General features: G+C 46.2%; 1 protein-coding gene across 1 annotated transcript in view; it reads left to right on the top strand.

The window, feature by feature from the left end:
- Positions 1–20,905, top strand: part of LOC135378291 (transmembrane protein 64-like) — a 28,756-nt gene extending 7,851 nt beyond the window's left edge. The window contains exons 2-3 of the mRNA XM_064611283.1: positions 17,614–17,775; positions 19,305–20,905. Of these exons, the coding sequence (XP_064467353.1) occupies positions 17,614–17,775; positions 19,305–19,484 (342 nt within the window). The 3' untranslated portion in view covers positions 19,485–20,905. The remainder of the gene's footprint in view (positions 1–17,613; positions 17,776–19,304) is intronic.
- Positions 20,906–21,429: the final 524 nt, after the last annotated feature.

Here is a 21,429-nt window from a genome sequence, read left to right as displayed (position 1 = left end):
AGTCCCTATAGAACTGACATCAGTTGCATGTACTACATGCATAAGAATTTTTATTAGTTATTATTATTTGCCTTTCTTTCATTTTGTGGCATTTATCGCTCCTTCACGAACCAATTCTCCCACTTCAGTCCAAGTTCTTAAATTCAGTCTTCCAATGCAGAATGAAATATTTCAAAGTCTCTGGTTAAAAATGCGAGGCAATCTTGTTTGCGTAGCACATACGAGTATGTCTGTTACGCAAAAAAATGAGAAAAAAAGTCAAAACGGAAACCAGCCTGGCGAGGCATGTCGAACCCTGTACAACGGTACTCGTACGTTGGTTGCTATGACTTTTTCCGAAGGTTTGCACGATGCGTATGTGTGTTCCCACTGTCGAACTCAACGTGGTAGGGCACGCGCCTGAAATCGCCAAATCAACGCCACGTTGAACAAAAAGAGGCACCAAGCATCCGCTGGTTGGTGGTAGCCAAGGTCGTGTTGAAGACATGGAGGTGGTGGGTTCGAATCCGGATTCAAAACCCAGGAAACCCAGGAACCTGGGTTTTCCGGCAGACTTTCCAGACGAATGTCGGCACAGTTCACCCTGAAGTCGGCCCAGGACGCATACTTACCCCCTGTCCCCCACTCCTTCTTGCTGTCATCTCTTCGTCTGTCCACGTCTGTACGCCGCTCATGGCCACAGTTGCTTCGCGGCATAAAAGAAACTAAAGGAAGCCCTTGCTCGGTACCTCCTTAACTCCCTTTGCTGCGTGAACACATGGTGGTGGTGGTGACGTTAGCTTGAAGCAGCTTGACGTTATTGGCCTCACAGCTGTGGTCATCGTCACGTCTATGGCTGATATATAGTTTATTCACACGACGTCACTCGCAAAGGAGCGCCACCGTTCATTTGGAGTTTCTAAGTCCTTATACTCTGTGATTGCAGTAATGTTTTTTGAATGTTTTCATCGTGAATAGTCTTCTAAATTGCATATGGCAGCGAACGAAAATCGAAACCAAACCTCGCAAAACCTAGATCATGGCGGCATAGATCCGGGTAGCTCAGTCGGTAACATGCTGGCTTGCTGAGCTCAAGATCACGGGAGCGATCCCGCCCGAGGGCGGTAGCTATGTCGGGGAGGTAAACATTGCTTCCAGCATCGTGTGTCGGAGATTTCCGGCGCACGTCAAAAGAACACAAGGTGGTCGAAATTAGCCGCATCCTGCAGCCAAATCCTGCGGCACGTGCAACATGTCGCCACACTGCGCAGACAAACCTTACGTGTAACATCACGGTACAGGCGTCGCCACCCCTAACCGTAGCGCGGGAGCGCGTGGCCTGCTTGCATGTCAGCGCCGCCTTGCGTCGATGCTGGGGTGGAGGCTCTAAGACCATGGTACAGGAGCGCCCCCTCTCGATCGGTTGAGCTCAGGGTAATCGGCATGGTACAAATAGATCACCTGCTGTATAGTACATACCACCTTACGCCCCCGCAAAACAGGCACAATAACCGCGCGTGTGCGTTATCTACCACACTTTATCTAAATGCCGGTTTGCGGAAGGGCGAGCTTGAGGGGCACAATATTCTGAGATGAGTTGAGACATATGCACTGTAGGCTCACCCATGTTTGCTCTGAGCGTTCTGTTCACTATGATATGTGTTATCAAAGATTTTTGTTGTTGTTGTTGTTTCATGGTGCTGAGGAAAGATTTGGTAACGTGTTCGTGTGAATGCAAATATGCCAAAGAAACACTGATATTTTTGCTCGTATACTGATTTTCTTATCGCTGAAGTGTCTGGCGGGGGCGCTTGTGCACCAGGGCCCCCAGAGTCTCCACCCTAGCACGCCCCATCATCGACACAAGGCGGCGCTGGCATGCAAGCAGGCCACGCGCTCCCACACTACGGTTAAGGGTGGCGACGCCTGTACCATTATTTCATTAGTCTCGCCTTTTTCGAAGGCCTCTGGAAGGGTTGACATGGTCGAGTGAATGAACTGTATGAGCTGGACACGTGGTGGTGGCGTGTCATTGGTGAGCGGCCTGCCCAGCAAAGTGGGATGGTCCTCGTGAAAGAGCTCGCCGTCGTCGGCCTCACACAGGTGGGCAACGTCACAACTACCGCTCTTGGGGGGGGGGGGGGGCGTCTTGGGCCTACTTCTAAGGGAACTGTGCCGACATTGTGTGAAAGCGTCTCAGAAACCCCTGGGAAAAACCCGCAGACAGCACAGCCGGCACCGGGATTCGAACCCGGGTACGTCCCAGTGTCGACGTGACATGGCCAGCGCGCTAGCCACTGAGCCACGCGAGCTTGTGTACCCCCCTCGCTTGAGGCTACGTTTGTTATCGTGCACTAACTTCCGCATCGTCCCATAAAACTGTCATGAAGCGGATGAAAGCAGAAACGAGACAAATAGTCATACTACACTTCCTTGAAACAAAGTGCGCAGAAAAGAGAGGGTGAAATGAGATCAGATTAGGCCAGTATGAACGGTAAACAGCGGAAATGGCGCTGTAGAGAAGCTTTTAAATATTGTATCGGGAATACACTCGCCAGTAACTGAAAAACGCCGAGATTTTTCGCAGATTCTCTAGGTAGGTTCATCAACAGGCACTTCGTGTATTTTTATCGTTTTTCTTTTGGTATAATTAGGATTCTGGCTTTTCGGAGCTTTCGGGGGGGGAGGGGGGGGAGGGATGTTTACCGGAGTATTAAACTCCTGGAATATTTGGAGTTTTTCGGATGTTCCATTCCTGGAGACCTCCGGAAGCTCAAATTAGTGAAGCGACATTTCAAATTCATGGTTGGACACTTCAGTGACACCATAGCATGTGCAGAATAGCGTACGTATGCTGCTTCCAGCCGGTACCAATGCTATCAGTTTTTTTACGCTTTGAAACCTAATACCATACAAAAAAGTAGTACTCGTAGGTTTTATGGGAGTGTGTGTATTGTCATCAAGTAGGAGAACTATACTGTTGGAGGTAGTCCCCTTTACACCGACGGAAACCCTATCTTAAATCGCGTAATGTCTTACAGGCATACACGGGTGCCGGCGTGAACTACTTACAATACAATAGCCCTTTGCGAAAATGTTTCAAGAGCGCAAGATGGCAGTATAGGTTTATGGCAGTGGAGGTCACTGTGTACAGTGGCTTTAGTAAAGCCAGTGAGGAGCCGTATGCAACAGACCTCTACCCGAGAAACGTCATCATGACGTTGGTAACAGACTGAAACCGAAACAAATCGGAAGAGGTGGACTGGGTTCCACGAATGGGCACTTGTTCGCTGCCTTTTATTGAAAGAAAAGTAGGACCGAAGGTCGCGTCCCTTTCAGGGACCATCGTAATCCCCCCAAGACCGTGGCTTTCAGGTGCGACCTTGCTCGCCCCTAGCTTCGAGCGTAATTCATCTCTACCACCTTTCCTTACTTTTTTCTTAATAAACATATCCCCCCTTCCGCTCTACCAAATAGACCTCTCCCTGTTTGTAAACAAATGATGTCATAGTGTTTGACAGCGCCACCAATTTGGTAGACTTGAACTACGCTAGAAGCTAGGGGCGAACAAGGTGGCGCCCGAAAGCCACGGTCTTGAGGGGATTACGATGGTCCCTGAAAGGGACGCGACCTTCAGTCCTACTTTCATTTTAATAGGAGGCAGCAAACAAGTGCCCCCATCCTTCCCTTTCCGATTTGTTTCGATTTCAGTCTGTCTACCAACGTCATGATGACGTTTCTAGGATAGAGGTCTATTGGAGGCGCTGTCTAACACTATGACATCATTTGTTTACAAACAGGGAGAGGTCTATTGTTAAGACGATAATATAATAATGAATCGGCAGAAACAAGCGTCACAATGTGGGAGCGTTCCACCACAATCAACCAATGATCGCAGAGCACAGCAGTTATTGATATGTCATGACAAGATTATACGCTGGTAAACACGTTGTCACTATGTGTGACACGATGACGTCAAAAGATGTGGCCTTTCAGTATGTGGCTTCGTGCGTACTGCGTACAGAAGTTATGGTACATGACCTCAAGGACAAAGTGCTGAAGATATATTTTTGTAGTTAGGGAGCTGAACGAAGTGTGTACGTACTCAGAGTGACGTAAATGCCATCATTTCCAGCGTATAATGCGCGTGTTATACGGTGAAATTTGGCCTCCGTGTCCCTCCTGCGCGTTATGCGTGGTATTTTCTATCGCGGCAGCCAGCTTTGATTCATAGGTTACGGGTTCGAACCCGGCCGAGCGCGCCAGCAACTTCGTATCAAGGAACAAGTTGCTAATACTCCTGTCATGCGGGCAGTTTTCAATTGTCATTGACACCAATAGCCATGGATGGATGGATGAATCCTGCGGCTTTACACTTTGGAACGGGCCGGGCGGTAGCTTGCGCCACCTAGCCTAAAATTTGAGTATTACAATTTGAATAGCCGTGCGCCTCTGCGCGTATGAATCTTGGTAAAATTGTTCGAAAGCGCTTAAAACATGTTAGCGCTTTTAAACATGTTCCACCAAACAGCCCGGTTTTCACTCCTTTTAGAATTATTCATAGCGCACCAATGTTTTGTGTTGCTAAAAATTTACTTAGTCTGTATCGTTTCGAAAATCCAGTGCTTCCCATATGGCCACATCGCCTTGCGCCGGCTGAATACCCTTGCATTTCAATACGACATGCTCCGCGGTCTCTTCTTCCTGCCCGCATATACCACATGTTTTGTCTATGATTTCCGCTACATGGGTTTTTGTTCTTGGCATCCCTTGCCTCAAACAGCAACGCGCTCCCTGCAGAATTGTGGAAAATTCCCACCGATTATATTTCCTTTTTATGTTCCCTGTACCATTCGGAGTGACGGTTTCGTTTGCATCTCACTTACCCATTGTCTAGTTTCCGATCCTCTTACCCTAGTCTTTATACTTTTCTTCTTACTTTCCTCATCCCGGGTTAAATACTTAGCAGACAGACGCCTCGGTCATTTTGCGCCATTTTGTATCTATGCTATTTAGGCATATACAGGGTCCGTCACGTAAGACTGACCATAATTTTATTAAATTGAACGGCGATGATATCCACGAGGAATTCTTCAAGGACTTCGCATTTTAGTAAATGTCTTGCTCGGGAACACAAAAAAATAATTTCTATAATAGTTTCTAGTTTAAGAATAATTTCAAAAATAAGGTATAGAATCCAAACTTTTAAATGCAAGACCAACAACGTGCTGTCAGCCACTGCAAAGGAATCAGGTGCTTGGCGTACCCTGTTTACGAAACTGTTACCGTAAGGACGTTCCAATCACCGATCTCTATAGTATATGGCTGGGTCGCGCATAGGGTGCACCAGAACGTGGTCCCCAGCCGACATATTGGTGGGCCCAACGCATCCTGTCGTCTTCGAGCGCGGCTGCCCGCGTTTTTTTATTTTTATTTTCTCATTTCCTTTAAATTAGAGGGCATACCATGCCAGCTTGTTGCAGTTTTGGGTGCACTTCACACACGGACAGAGACAGGGGAATAACTTTTCATAGCTCTTCATTTTGAGGAAAAATCGTGTTTATTCGTATCGCATGCATCTGACAACTCCGACTTGCTTGCACTGCTATTCGCTGGTGCATTAAGTACTAAGAAATTATGTTTCGCTGCTCTTATAGATCTGAAAACCATGTATTTTCTATAAACAATGCGCTTGTGCTATACAGGTTCCCTCACAGTCGCCCCGCTGTGCCGAAGAAGCGGGTCCAGAACCTGGGTCGCGAAAATTTAGGCCCTATCTAAATCTTCGTTGGTCTGCAGCAGATACCTTGAGGAGACCTGTTTCGATCGTAGAGGGCAAACTGTACGACATTAGAGTGATGCTGTACCTACAAAATTTGATTTTCCTCAGCACTTCCTAAAAGTAACACAATTGTAACGCATTAGAATTTGCTGGGGTACCTGTGGAGAAGTGTGCGCTGACAGCTGAACAACTGCAACACACTCGTAACAGCAACGTTATTTTAAGATGAGGAATGGGGAGTTCGCCATCGCCAGGGGCGATACTCCACCCCATTGCTGGTGGTGATGTAGTGAATAATATAATGAGCCCCTTCACAATAAGCAACGAGGTCTTATTGTAGAACACACACACACACACACACTCGTAGAACATAATACGACAATGGAAAAAGTCAAGCGAGAGCCATACAACACCAAACCACACAATAACGAACGAAAACCACAGAACACCACAGGAAAACCAAATACCACACGAAAACCGAACAACAAACGGAACTACCTTACAATAACAAACAGTGTGAACCCTTCTGAGCAAAAAGAATTAATTTTATAGGTTGACATTCACCGAATTCACCTTCATGCATATGCTCTCCGTTCGGAGTACAGGCAGCGGAGAAGAAAAAGAGGGCTATTACCATTAAAAACTACAGGAACACCGCTGAAGCACGTTTGGAATACATCACCACATTGATTCCTAAGAAAGATGTGCGCTAATCAGCAGTGAAGAGCGTTTAAAACGCAACAAATGCTCCAAATTAAATCGCTTCTCCATTGTTTCCTATGGGAGAAGCCTGCGCCATTGGGCCCTCGAACATGACGGCCGGGTGCCGCACCTCTCTCCCACGAGCCCCTCTCCTATGCGCGATCCAGCCTTTATACATAGAGATCAGTGGTCCCAATCTGCTAGATCTCTTGTAATCCTTCTAGACCTCCCTATACTGAACCGGCGTCGTGATAATTAAACAAACGAGAGTGTGTAGTGTGACGCCACGCCAGGTGTGGATTCGGCGCCTCCATTATACACTCATGCACGGTGGAGGCCAATATGTCTTTAATAACCTTTAAGGAGAGATTAGATGTAGGCTAGCTGGTTGTACATGTTGGAAGGAGACCCCGCGACAACAAAAAGACATACGAAGAGACGTTTCTTTCCTAGCTATGTACGTCTCTTCCTTGATTCGGAGTTCCCTTCCAGTAATTAATAATCATAATAAAAAAGAAATCACTGTACTCTTTGGTGCACTGCCAAACGCGTACAAAATGCGATAGCATTGCAGCAGACGAAGGGCGGTCCTTGGGCTGTGACCGTTACATGATTTGCGTGCGGCGCAACCGCAAACCCGACCGTAGGTCGGCATGGGCCTCATCCAGACGACATGGGCGACATCACGTGAGACGCGCTGTGCAGCCACACTGAGCGATCAGTGGCACGGCCACCTGCTCCCGTGGCATAGCGGTTAGGAAAAGTTTTCCGACTTGGAAATTTGTTCATGCGGACGACAGTCGCTTGCAATGCGTTGAAGTGTCCCGCGCAAATTTCGCAGTCTGGCAATCGTCAATCGTCAAATTATCGAGTTACATTCTTACGATGAATGCAGTCCAACATCCTCAGGACGACTTGGAAGCTCGAACCGAGACATGCACGGCACGGATGCGGTCGACATGACGACAGCTGTTGTCCTGTCGTCCGTCTTCGTGTTGCCCACGCTCAAATTTTGTCTCAGTATGGAGCCTATTCACCAGCTTGCCTGCGTTTGCTCCTTCATTAGGCCATGCCATCTTATCCATTCATGTTGCAAGCGACGCAAACTGAGAAAGAATCCAGTCGCGGTTTCGTCTGCTTCTTTGTGCCCCGCTTGGGACCGCCACTATACGCCCAGTTGCTTCTTCCTAACTTGTTCCCACATTACGCAACATTTAGCCGTCTCCTTCGGCCGACGCCCCGGTGCAGCGACCTAACTAAATCGCCGGTCTGTGTTGGAATAATAGATTTTGATTAGGCTACCGTTCTCCCACTGGCGAGCCCGTCCCTCCGACCTCGGGACGCCTCCCATTGCCCTCGTAGCTCAAGAAGCTCTGAAGAGGCGGCGTCGGAGGAGCGCGTGGTGAAGGCGTCGTTAGCACTTTTGGAACGTTTTTCGGGTGCTTCACGTGGAACAGGCACAGCTCGGTTAAACGGGCACTAGAGTACAAAAAATGTCTCCTCGTGCCATGAACGACGCCCGTTACCGTGAGACCAACACAAAAGGAACGGGATTCATTCGTTGCGTCGTCCTTCGTGATTTATGATCGATAGAAAAGAAAAAAAAAATATTACGATTTCCCTCTCCCTCTCCTCCTTAAGAAGGCCAGCAATGCGGAGCGGGCTCTCATTGGTCTCCCTCAAACGAATTGTCCAATCATCGCTGGAGATCGCTTGAAGAGACTAATCCGAGGCCTCTCCGCATTGCTGGCCTTTTTGAGAAAGAGAAGGAGAGGGAAAGCATCAATTGCTGTTTTCTTTCGCTCATAAATCACGAACGACGGAGCGGATGCATCCCGTTATTCCGTCTGTGTTGGTGTCAAAGTAACGGCGCCGTTCATTCTGCGAGGAGAAATTTTCGCACTGTTGTGTCCCTTTAAGGTCTCAGCGAATATGCGAATCTGCGTTGATTGAGTTCTGAGGTGCGTGGGCGCATCAGAGCCTAGCTGCCCTTGCTGAGTCTGATGGAATCAATTTCTTTATCCAAGGACCCATCATTCGAGATGATGATTCGCAGGTATTTGGAAACGCATTAACGTTCTATGACTTAAATCGTAATTTCGTGCCAGTATTAATTAATAATGATAATGTGGGGCTTTACGTCGCGAGACAACTGCGATCACGAGCGACGCCACAGTGGTCTGGTCTGTGGATTAATTTTGCCCACCTGAGGGTTCTTTAACGTGCGCCGAAATTACTACACACGGCACACCACATTTGTATTAATTAATATCAAATAACACTATACGCTTACTTCAAGAATTCTGCCATGGCATCAAATTCCTCTTTGAAAGGCTTCCAGGCCATACATGTCGAGCGTCGCGCACTGCCCAGTAAAACAAGCTTCTCAGCGGCTCATGGTCTCCATTAATTCAACTTCGCGTACGGGATAGAGGGAGGCAAAGATGGAGCTGGTTCTTCATAATTTGGAGAAGGGCCCCTTGATAACGCGTTCCGCCCCCGGATGGGCAGTGTCTCTGAACGCGCTATCGATAGAACGGTCGTCGGGGCAGTACCCTTTGCGGTGCTGTGCCCGAGAAGATTTCTTCTTTAAAAAACAACGCATGGGATATGCCACACTAATTGAAAAAGTTTGCCTACCTAGCGCGAGGCAAAAGAACCCTAGGTTGTCGAAATTATCCGCAGTCCTACCCTGCCGCACTAGTCGGACACACCCCACCGTGTAAATCTACCCCAATTACCCTACCTAGCGCAAGGCGAAACACAAATTAAGTTTGTCCTCAGCTATCTCTACATCTCCCTCCAGCTTCCATCCTCGTTGTGCATAAACACAATGCCTTCCTGCACAGAAGAGAAAAGATGTCTCACTTCCGGCAAAAAACAAAACAAAAAAACACCCGGTTCTCACAGTCTCGTGCTACTGACCACGTCCGACGTGCGCGTAAAAAGAGGCAACGGCGCGTCATTCCGAACCTACGGTACCTCTATCTGTGCGTACAACACTTCCGCACGCGCCCAAAGCGCCAAGAAAAAAAGAAAAGAAAAAAGCGCGCACGGTCGAATGCACGTTCGCAGCGTGGCCATTAGATTCGCGTCACGACCATCAAAGGTAGGCGCCTCCCATCGTTATCATATACAGCAGGGCACGGGTGCTGCGCGGCGACGTGCGTCATATAGACCCGCTCGGCGAGCCGGGAATGCGTGTATTGCGAATATGCCAGCTGAGTCCTTCCCGCGATACCGTTATGCGGAAAGCGAGCGCTCTGTTATTGAAAGTAATCCAATAGAGCAGGGCGGCCGTTATGACTTTTAGGTGTGGAACATGCGCTGCGCGTCATAGGCAGAAAGAGAGGATATTCAGTACGAACGTTGGTTTGATGAAAGGCGCCCATGCAGTACGAATGAGATGAGTTCGTCTGAATTGCAGTTCGCTCGCCATGATTTTTCTTTTCTGCTGCGGCTGTCGTGGGTGTGGCTCAATGGATGCGCTTCTGGTCATCAAGAAGATATGGGAAGACCGTAGCGATTATGTAAACTGCTTGTACATTGCACTGCATCATTTTGTAAGGCGAATGTGCGCTGACGTGCTTCTATACTGGCGCGTTGTGTATAATTTCTCCCTGTTGTTTCCGTTGTTTCGTTTGCTCTCCATAAACCTTTGGGAGTAATTAAAGTGACTGATTGATTGAAAGGTGCGCTGGAGAACTGTGGAAGCGGCTTTACGTGTAAGGTTCCATCAGTCAGGTTTCTTTCCTTCTTTCTTTCTTTATGCAGAAAAAAATACAGTCCGTTAAAAAAAAAACTACTGCCAGAGCTACACTCATGACTAGCTAAACTAACGACATGACTTTCGGCTTATCTGTCTCGGAAAGCGGTCTACCTGGCGAACAGATCAGAGCTTACTCGGCATTTTCGTATAACTCACTCGCTATTAGAAGCACCCTGAACGATAAGTTGGTCAACTGCGGTTAGAGAGCACTGTGTCTAATACACTCAGTACAGGATTTCCCGGCATACAGAGACATCCCACTCTCTACCCATAGCTCACGTAAGGTAGCTGGCCGTCCCGTAACAAACTATTGTTGACTTGTGTACTCGACATGCGGTCATGAAGGCGATAAGCCAAGAAATGGACAAGTTCATTATGAATCACGCGGTGAGGTCAAAGATGGGCACTGGTGGTTACAGACGAAGACAAGTGAGGGCAATCAACACATTGGCTGGTGGAGAGCAACGATATATGGGTGCAGCATAAAGCAACCAGAAAAGATTCCATTCATTCACAGCGTGGCCGAATGAGGTACCTTTATATGTATATAAGTCTTGCATAGCGAACGCAGTGCAGAAGGAACGGTTCGAGGGACGGCGCACATATAACGGCGATGGAAGGTTGAATGATGTGCATAAATGCATTTTTCCTTTTGTTCTTGGCAGGATACGCGCATGTATATCCAATGTGCTTCTCAGATTGGTGAACATCGAAAGGAACATTCGATGCAGTGGGTTTCTCGCGGACCTCCCGGAACCCATATAGAGCAACGCTCGATAATTCGGCGCTATACGTATTGACTACACCGAATGCGGCATGGCATACCAACCCCATATATACGGTCAGGTAGGTGCGCGACTTCGAGGCGCGAGCGGCCCGAATGCTCGATGTACCGAACAGATCACTCGGCGGGTCACCCAGATACATTTTGTGGCTGTCACCAGATAGGCCTGGAGTGCTTTTTCTGCATCGCCTTTCTTACTTGGGGTCTCGTACATTTGGTTTACAGTTTTTTTTTTCTTTTTTCTTGTTGATTCAGTGTTAGCGCCACGAAGCAACTGTGGCTATGAGCGGCGTACAGAGGTGGACAGATGGAGAGAGGACAGCAGGAAGGAGTTGGGGACAGGGGGGCATTTGGAAGGGATGGAACTGCTTATGTCGAAGGAGCACGTCATATAGCAGCAGAGTAAGATCATTCATGCACCAGGCGGGTTTGTGTGACTAAAACGGCTATGCGGATTCTGATCTATAACGCTTAACCATGCTATCGGCCATGCCGCAGGTTTGTGTATACACAGTATGCAACTATGTACTTCCGTGTAGATGTGCTTAATACATGTACAATAACAACAGCGACGACGACGACAATTATATTTTGACGATGAAATGGGGAGGTTTTCCACTCTGGGAGTGGAACGCTACCCCATAGCTAGGGGGTCTAATATGAATGAAGACGATGATCAGAGATGACGATGATGATCGGAGTGGTAAATTTCTACAGATACATAGATTTATACAGAATTATAATGGAGTGCACAGTATACATCACTACTCAGTGCTGGACGCAGGACATCGGTCTGGCCGACGAGGTTCTCAGTCGAAAAAAGTTGTGAGGTACTAGAGATGTGTCTTCGCAGCTTTTTTCATATATCTCTATTTCCAGTCCGAAGAGACCCTTGAACTGGCTGCTTATCTCATGTCTCTGTCTACAGGAGCCTTTTTGAGTAGCGTAGAAGCTAATGTATATGCAACGTCACCATTACTTGAGCGAACACTGCATTCATCTTCTGAAAGCGGATCTGTTGAAAAGCAGATAAGAAAACCATTACAGGCAAAAATGAGCATTCACGTACAGGTACCAGCCTCGGCCGTAATGCCAATATACAGGGTGTTTTTGTTTTATTCGTTACAGACTTTTTAAAATAAAAATGTTACGAAAGACGGCCCGGCGGGCATCCTCTCGAAGAGAGCGTGTAACTAAACTAGGTGACTAACTACCTAAAATTAATTAACTCTTTAATTCGGAGCTTTCGGGCAAATCTGAGATAGCATCAGAATGGGAGACAGTCCTGGTTGAAAGCCATTCGATTTTTTTAAAGCGAGCATGTTCGTTAAATATCCATCGCCGAGTTTTTCTGTGCAGATGAGATGAAACCAAAACTGCACGCAAGCCAGTCATTACGGTGAGTTGGGCCTATATATTGGTACACGTTCTTCATTTCTTGGGAGCCCCCAAGACACGTACGGAGAGGATGGCATAAAGGCATGCCACCTGGTATGAACACCATCCATGGAGAACACAGCCTGAGCTTGGGCAGCGAACAAGTAAGGACGACACGGACGAAAGGGACGACGACTCGACGAGACACGTTTGGCTCGAGACAGGAGCAACGTTTGTCCCGTGGTTTGTGTTGCCCGTGTCTTAGAGGCTCGCTACAGATGAGTAACCGGTACACGTTTACCATAAAATTATGACGGCAAAATGAATTGTGAAAGTTACAGAAATTGGAACTGGTATTTTTATCTCTAAACTGTTACCCCATTTCTGAGATGCAGCCAATCGATTCTTTAGATTTTTGTCTGATTCGTCGACGTCGAGGAAGTACAATATCGACTTCTTGTTAACCTTCCGAAAGTATACGGTACTTCATTTATTGCAACTGACAACGAGCCGACCGCGCGTAGATTTCGCTTTCGTGAAATAACGTTTTTCCCATGTATTGGATACAAAAAGGAGAAATTGATAACATCGCGTTCGAGCTAAATAATTCCCAAGAACAAATATATATTTTTTTAATAATAAAGTTCTCATTCAGAATCCCCCTGGAAGATAAGCGAATAGCATATTTGAAACTGGTATTTTTCAGAAACGAAAAGGTGTTAGACAAATCTTGCCATTGATGTTCTAACGTTTTGCGCCACTTGTCTAATACCCTAGTCAGACAGCATTTCAAATGTCAATTGCGAGAAATGACCTTTGTTCGGGGGCGGCTGCCAGACAGCCGGGAAAGGAGTGCTCCTCAACTGACTGCCCTCACCGGCTCCCTTTTTCGGTTTCGTTTTCCCTATCTGCTGTGGAAATTTGAAGTTGGTCTGTGCGCCACAAATCAAGATGCAGAAGCCATATGCACTTCTCTAAATAGGATCTAAATACGTTTACACAGTTTCACTCCATTATCCGCATTTTATAGGTTTTCCTACATTCAGCTGCGAAGGTAGCGAGGGTGGCGAGGGTACAATGGCATAACACTGTTGTCGAGATTGCTCCTTTCTGCTCCTCAAATGTCGTTGATGGTCATTTCTTAGAAAGGTCCTTCGTCAGAGGTCATTGTTTGCAAATGACAATTCCCCGAAGTCCTTCGAGCATGCCGTCTGACTGGGGTATTAGTCTGTGTAAATTTGCTATTGCTAAGCTACAGCCGTCGTGTAAATATGAATCCTCTTTCGGAACAGACTTTACACGGGTTTCTTTCTCTCTCTCTTTCTCTCTTTTTTTCAAACACTTTGCGAAGTAGTTTCATTCACAAAAAAAAATAAATAAATAAAAACCGTTTCGTTGCGATGTAATGCGAAGGAGAAATAACCTCGTCGGAAGTCCTTGTAGCGGTGGTATAGGGTTTACGATATTGGGAATATGTTCACGAAGCTGCACACAGTAAATGTGACTAGAGATAGGCGACACCGCCAGCTGCGCAGCATCCGATCAGGTTATAGGGGCACGTCAGCTGCTGGCTGCCGTTCGGAGCCAATAAAGCCTTTCGCGCGCGATGTATAATACATAATAGGGAACATATGTTACTCCTGAGGTTCATAAAAGAACGTCCGTCGAACAAACGCGTATACACAATCCATTAAACGAAAATGTTCTGAAAGTTCAAGTGCAGAAAAGGGGAATGAGACAATGTTTTTTGGCTCACTCGCCCCCCCCCCCCCCGACAAGTCAGTTTGAACATAACATTGGGTTTCCATTTCTTCCCTCCGACGCCCCCCACAAGAAAGAACCCCTCCCCCCCCCCAAAAAAAAAAAAAAGTGAGGCTGTAGATCCGCCCCTGGTCCCAACGTAGTTTGGGGAGCTTGCCGTATTTTTTTAGCAGTGGTGGGGCAAAGTGGATTTTTTTCATGGGTCAGTTCTCAAGAGGTGTACGTATAAAGTACGACAGGAACCATGGACTTGGAAGGAGGGCGGAGGGAGATGTAAAATCTCCAGCGTGCCTTGTGCGGGAGACTTCATATCTCCGCGTGATATATACCAGTGGTAAGTTACCATTGTGCCACTGCTTAGTCACGCTTGTTCTGCTATGAATTCGCTTTTTTTTTTCGTGGTAACATCTGGCTCTGGTCGTTTCTGTCGTGTAAATTTGGCGTTTCAACAGGCTTTGTGGCGAAATTTAGTTTTAGAAAACGCAGTTTTGCTCCTTCGTAGATGTTTGCGGAGTGTGCCTTTTTCGACATTCCAAACAAGAAAAAAAAAAAAAAAAAACTCCGTTATTTATTCTTGCGCTGGTGCCCATAAACAGCTGAGTGTGGTCTTCCGAATGGTGCACCACTAAAGTGAATACAAAGGTTAGTAAAAATATAGAACACAGAACTAGATCAATACCATAAATAATCCTGTCAAACTAGCCACAGGTTAACAATTAAGCTAAGCAACTGGAACCGTGCCGAGCCTTTTTGAGAAATCCAAGAAATACGCAACATGACAATCAGCCCGGACAATCGGATTGTACTCGTATGTTATGTGCAATAGGACTACATACCATGTCCTCGCCGTACAACCGGTAAGACCCACATCTACGAGAACTGAAATTGAGACGAGTTTCTGCATACGATCCAGGTTCGTATCCTGGACACGGCACTAAATTCTAAAGAGACAAAAACTACTAGACAGTCGCTGAATTGCTCGGAATGAATATATGCGTGATGGTTCACCTGCGCGCAGTCGGTTAGTCGTTGACATGTAGCATTTGCAACGGACCCTCCTCACCCTTCTCTGTGCGGTATATCACTGTTGGAAATGCTTGAGAATAAGATGAAGGTGTGCTCGAAAACCGTGCATATATTTTTCTCTTGTGTTTCCTCCTATTCCTCCGTACGACACAGCGGGATTGTCAAAAATAGCCAAATAGCAAATTCCGGTGAAACCGAAACAGCCAGGTGAAACCGAAAGTAGCCTACTTATAGCCTAAGTTGGCTATACTTATAACCAAATCTGGTCATATGGCTTCAAGTACATTGCCGATTTCCTAGAATTCAACGAATTTTGTCATCTCATACGCAGCCAGGGATGGCCTAGGCTAAATCCCTCAGTGCTGTTAAGGCTCATAGGAAACTCTGTTCATAAGTATGCCAGACCAGTGCAAATGCAAAGTAAAGCTTTTGAGGGTTACATTTATTCGACTTTTTCTTCTCCGGAGATAACTAAGTTACTTTAATGCAGAGTTCGAGGTAACTCGTTACTGTAACTAAGTTCCTTTTTTTTTGATAACTTGTAACTTAACTCGGTACTTTTGTGCCGTGGTAACTTTCAGAGGAACTCGTTTCTTTTTCAGGTAACTTTGCCAAAGTAAGTCGGGACTCACCTCTCCATATTTTTCTTTCATAAACATTCCAATCCATCACCAAATTTTGCTGTCCAAATCAACCGAAACAAGCGTGTTTCGAACGCTGGGGGAACAAAGTGCATTTCGCGTCGGATGGCCGTCTGCCTTGGAGCGATGGAGCTGATTGGAGTAGGCGCTGATCTGCTGGCCAGGTAACCTCCTTGCGACCAAGATAATCTGTAGAGGAGATGGTGTCCCTCTACGTGAGTCCTGACCGGCGATGATGGAATGTCCCAGCGGGCAGATGGTCGTGGCCTCTCGCTAGGACGGTGCCAGTAGAACCGACGAGCCAGCGCAGTAGCGCGTGGCAGCAGTGGCACATCATCGTCATCATCGGTGGCCACCACAAAACCGCGGATAGGCGAATGTCACGTTGTTCTAGCGCTCCTGCTGCGCATTCTTTCAGTTTCGACTCATTTAACTCATTCGACTCATTTCGTAGAATACGAGCTTGAAAAAGTATTTGTATTAGCATTATAGCACGCGACAATGTGTATTATTGGTGTTAGTGTATTACTTATAAGACAGTAATACTCACTTGGCCTTCGCACTGACCATTGCCCCTGTATGACTCGGCTCTGGCATGCACGGATAACAAGGCAACCTGGGCCTTCAAACCAATTTTTCCCCCACTATGACTTTGTCACTATTCTACCTGGAAGCTAAGAAGTCGCAATGGTGGTTATATTTAGGTCTGAAGAAGGCGGAAGGCCTCATTCTTCCCACCATAGAAAGGCGCACGATCCTAAATAGTAAATTTTTTGTGGTGGTTCGTAGTGAAATTTGTGTTTTTAAGGTTAAACAGTAACGTGTGTTCTTCTACTCTGGCGGAACGACTTTCCTTTGCAAACCAGGTGCTTAGACCGGACAGGCGAGCACTTGAAGACTCCATCTTAGTGAAAATGCTGTTAAAGTCAAATTGTGTGTAGACGCCTATGGTGTAATAGGACCCGAAAATTGAGGCACTAAAAACGTCGGAAATAGGCAAGCATTTAGGCCCACCAAAATACCAAAATAGACAACAAAATGCAAAAATAGGCGGGTTAATCTGGTACGCTCTTTGGCTTTCTTGATGTTTCAGTATGCTCCATCAAGGAAAACTTTCTCGTTTAAAGGCTACGGTTCCATACAAGCCTTGACGTCTGGTACACGAATGCTGAGGCAGCCGGGAACCACGCTATGTTGAATAATACTTTTAGTTTTCCGCCCTCTAAGATCTTGAAAGGCCCAGAGAGGACAAATCTTTGGCTCAAATGTACGCAAAAAAGGAACAAAAGGCGCAAACACGCAGTAACGAAAAGCAAAATGCAGCACTCAGCACGAACCTGAAAGCCGCACTCGCACTTACACCTCTAAAAAAAGGCTCTTATGGCGTTTAAAAATGTTAAAACAAGGGTACAATTTAATAGAGTCGATAAAAAGGCAGGCAACCCCGAAAATGTGGTATTTAGGCGTTTCTAGACATTTACAGGCAAATGCCCAAAAATCCGGGCCCTAGTAATAGCACAGGAAATATACGTACCGAAATAAATGTTGCATATGCGATGGTGTTTTCTAAAGGCAAGTTCTAAAGGAACATGCATTTCCCGAATATTACCAGCCTATTATGAGTATAAGTATCACGTATTACAATACGCGTTTTCAAAAGTATAAGTAACTGTATTAGTATTATGTATTATTATTATAATACAAAAAATAGTATTACTGCCCACCCCTGCTCTGTTGCTCTGGAGTGTTTGTGGAAGGTCTGAACAAGGCAATTCCTTTTCTTTTCCTTCAGGTGAGCCACATGAGCCTCGGCAAGTACGTGTTTGCGTCCGCTTTGGGCCTAGTACCTACACAGATCATCAACGTGTACCTGGGTACTACAGTTCGTTCCATGGAAGATGTCCTAGACGACGAAGGGACAGCTACTGCGGGATACGCCGTTATTGTGGCCCAAGTAAGTAGGCACTTCGAGGCAAAAACTGCTCCATGACGAGCTTTATAAGGATGAGCAATCTGCTGCTCTCATTCGTGTCGCACTGTGTTGAACTTGACAAAAACGGCGATGCAGAACCCCAATTTTTATTATCATTATTATTATTAGCAAGGAGCATAGTCCGACCGTGACCAGCTCCCGTGGCATAGTGGTTCGGATGAGCGCTTTCTACGCCGAGACTGGTAGGTGACGCGGGTTTAAATCCCCGCACCGGCTGTACTGTCTGAGGTTTTTCCTGGGTTTTCCGGCGGACTTTCCAGACAAATGTCGGCACAGTTCCTCAGAAAGTCGGTCCAGGACACATACTAACCCCCCCCCCCCCGCTCTTCCCTGCTATCCTCGCTCCATCCGTACATGTCTGTACGCCGCTCATAGCCACAGTTGCTTCGCGGGGCTAACACGGCATTAAAAAAAGTCCGACCATGAGATCTGTGTAATTTCCTCTTGTAGAATAACGTTTGGTGTTTCTGTGAAGAACAGTATTTTCAAACCGATAAAATAACACGTTGTATAAAATGCCCTTAAGGGGGCTCTGCACTCTAAGAGAAAATGAGTAATTTTACTCCTTTTGCGCGGGAGTGCGGGAGTAAATGAATGTCACAGAGTGGGGACTGCATTTCACGCTCTGTTCTGAGACTGCCAGGTATACACAATTCATGTGCATGCATGAAAATACTTCGAATTAAATCGTATGTCAAGCGATATAAAATCTTGCGACATGCATATGGCTCAATTTCGCATGAAAGAACCTCTAACTATTTTTTCATCTGTGTGGGTGGAAAATTGCAAAGTTAGCCTTATTCCATCAAATTCACGAAGAGCACATACTTACGTAGACTATTGCATTCAGGAGACCATTTGCGAAGTTCAGTGACTATTTGCAGTCCTGGGGAGTAAATTTTGGGGTTAGGGGACTAAAATAGGGAGTACTTGTGAGTAATTGTGTGTAATTGTGAGTAATTGTTGTGGGGGGGAAGTGTATAGGGGACTAGGAGCTCTGCAATTACACTCGATTTTACTCTTTTTTTCTCTTGTAGAATGCAAAAAAAAAAAACAAAAAAAAAAACAAAGTTATCCTCGCGGCATGAAAGATGCCGTTACCTTGAACCCAATACGAAAGGGACGCGCGGTATTCATCCGTGGCACCGTTCGTGATTTGTGCGCGAATGAAACCGCCAGTTTGCACCTTCCCTCTTCTCTCTTTTTCCAGAAGCGCGACAGTGCTGAGCGGCCTCCCGTTGGTCTCCTCAAACGACATCCCGCGATGATTGGGGTAAATCGTTTGAGGAGGCCAATGGGAGGCCGCTCTGCATTGCCGCGCCTTTGGAATTTTTGCACTTTAGTGCCCCTTTGACATGCCAATGAAGGAGACAATAAATTAGGTCCACCTTTGCCAAGTTTACTGCTGCATGTCATCGACCAGCCTGAGTTCTTTTCCGCATGGTACGAGTACCTATGGAACCTGGATTATTTTTGTGTTTTTTTTTTAGGTTGTGCTGAGCATTCTGCTGATGGTGCTTATCGTCCAGAAGGCACGTCGTGAACTCCGCGACGCCGTGCTGTCTTCTGGGTGTCCTAAATTGGCTCTGGACACTGCCTTGCGAGCAGACTTCCCATGGATTCCAGTAGCTCCCATACCAGAGTGCGCATCAAGATATAGGCTCTCCTGATTTGTAGCTAATGCGTAATTTCTTCACGTACATAGGGTGACTTTTTTTTTCTGGGCTTAGGTAAGTGGATGTGGACTTCACGAACCTTAGCACCACAGATCCAGCTTGGATTCCCAGGCATTCACATACATGACATTGTGAGACATTTGGCATGTTCATGTGCGTGTGCAGGTTGAACTGCAGTGCATGTAGGCTTTGAAGCGGTGGTGTACAGTGAATAATTTAAAGGGGATTTTAACTCACTTGAACAATATGTGGTACAAATGTCTATGTTGCTAAGGGACACGGGAGTTGCTAACGAACCGTTGAGAGCTGCCTTATATTTTGTACGGAACGCAGAAGTCGCGCATATGGAGAAAAACTCTGCAGTGGCGTTCATCAGGACAGTCACGAACTCACCATATCCTAAATTGGAATAACAATAAGTTTTTAAGTGTACTGTTATGACCACTTAAGAGTATGCAAATTTGACATTAAAGTGTGCATTGCAATCAACGTGAACACATTTCAGCATTTACATCTGGTGGCTTTACGGAAGTACGGCCATACAGAGCTCATGTTGATATATCTGTGGGGTGTTTATGTCAGGAATTTCGGTGCCAAAACCGGAGAGACTAGTGTATGAGTGAGATGTGTCTGCCATGGGCATTTAGACACTAAGCTGAGCATCATCGGCACAATCAGGATATATGCCTGGTGCGTGTGCATACCTTCATGTTTTAGAGTATGTTGTAGATTACATGTCTCAGAAATATCTTCAATCCAGTACCACAGCTGCTATGAAAGGGGAGTGCATGGTTCCGGTGCCAAGACGTGACTTTTGGTTGCAGACCGCAACGTTTACTGGGAAAAGAAGGATATTCATCAAGAGACTAAGTTACCGCCATTAAACTAACACTATACCAGTGAAACTTACAATCCATGCCTAAAACAATCAGTTCGGTGAGCAGGTCTCTCAACATTGAGTGCCATTAAATACCTCTGTCAAACTGGTATCCAATTGCACATTATGGCAAGCCACCAGAAAAAAAAAAAAAGCAAGAATGCTGAGCTGCACCGCATGACAAAGACAGACACATGCAATGTATTAGTACGAAACTGATCATCTGTTGCACAGTGAGGCCCCGACGGATGGAGTGGGTTTTGAATATGCTGACTGGATGTTAGTCACACTGTGACTTGGTGAGCTATCTGTCCTGAAGCATCCCACGAAGAGCTCTTCTTCATATTTTTGTACAAGTTGCCAATGATTATACCACCGATTTATGGATTATTGTTTGTAGCTTATAGGCCATCTTACAGGTTCAGGCTACAAAGAAGTGTGCTTCTTCAGCAATATTATGTCACTTATCAAACATCTCCTTGCACTGGTGGAGTACTATTCCTAGTACCTAATTTACATTGCTAATAAAGTATCGGCGTATAAGGTGTGTTTTTGTCTCACTAAGAATTATTGAAAGCCTGTCTGACATGGTCACACTGCAGAATGTGAGCTCAGCATACCTGCCGTACAGGAAACTCAAACTAATACAGTGGAGTCCCGTTAACTCAAACTCGGAGTGGACCGGAGATTGGTTCGAATAAAGCGGAGTTCGAACTAAATGGAATCGCCCCGAATGAGGGCCTGATGCGTTGGGAGGGCATTCATGCTGCGTCGGAGGCGCGCCATGGCTCGCTAGGCCTTGCCGCACGTTTGCGGTCAGGGTTCAAATATAAGAGGCTCATTCACATTCCCAAATATGTATTTACACGCAAGCGTCAAAACATCTGGGTGCTGAAAATAATATGAGTTGAGTTGATTTGCGTTGATAAGAAAAAAATGGAGAGATAGGCACTCATTACGAGAGCCGGCGGGTACTCCAAATCAATTAGAAAAACAATAATGCCTAACTACAATGATAACAATGAGTGACGAAGACACTCAGAAGTCAGTCACTCACACACA

Source organism: Ornithodoros turicata, chromosome 1 (assembly GCF_037126465.1).
Source record: "Ornithodoros turicata isolate Travis chromosome 1, ASM3712646v1, whole genome shotgun sequence".
Classification (NCBI taxonomy): Eukaryota; Metazoa; Arthropoda; class Arachnida; order Ixodida; family Argasidae; genus Ornithodoros; species Ornithodoros turicata.
This window is presented reverse-complemented; position numbering and strand designations above follow the sequence as displayed.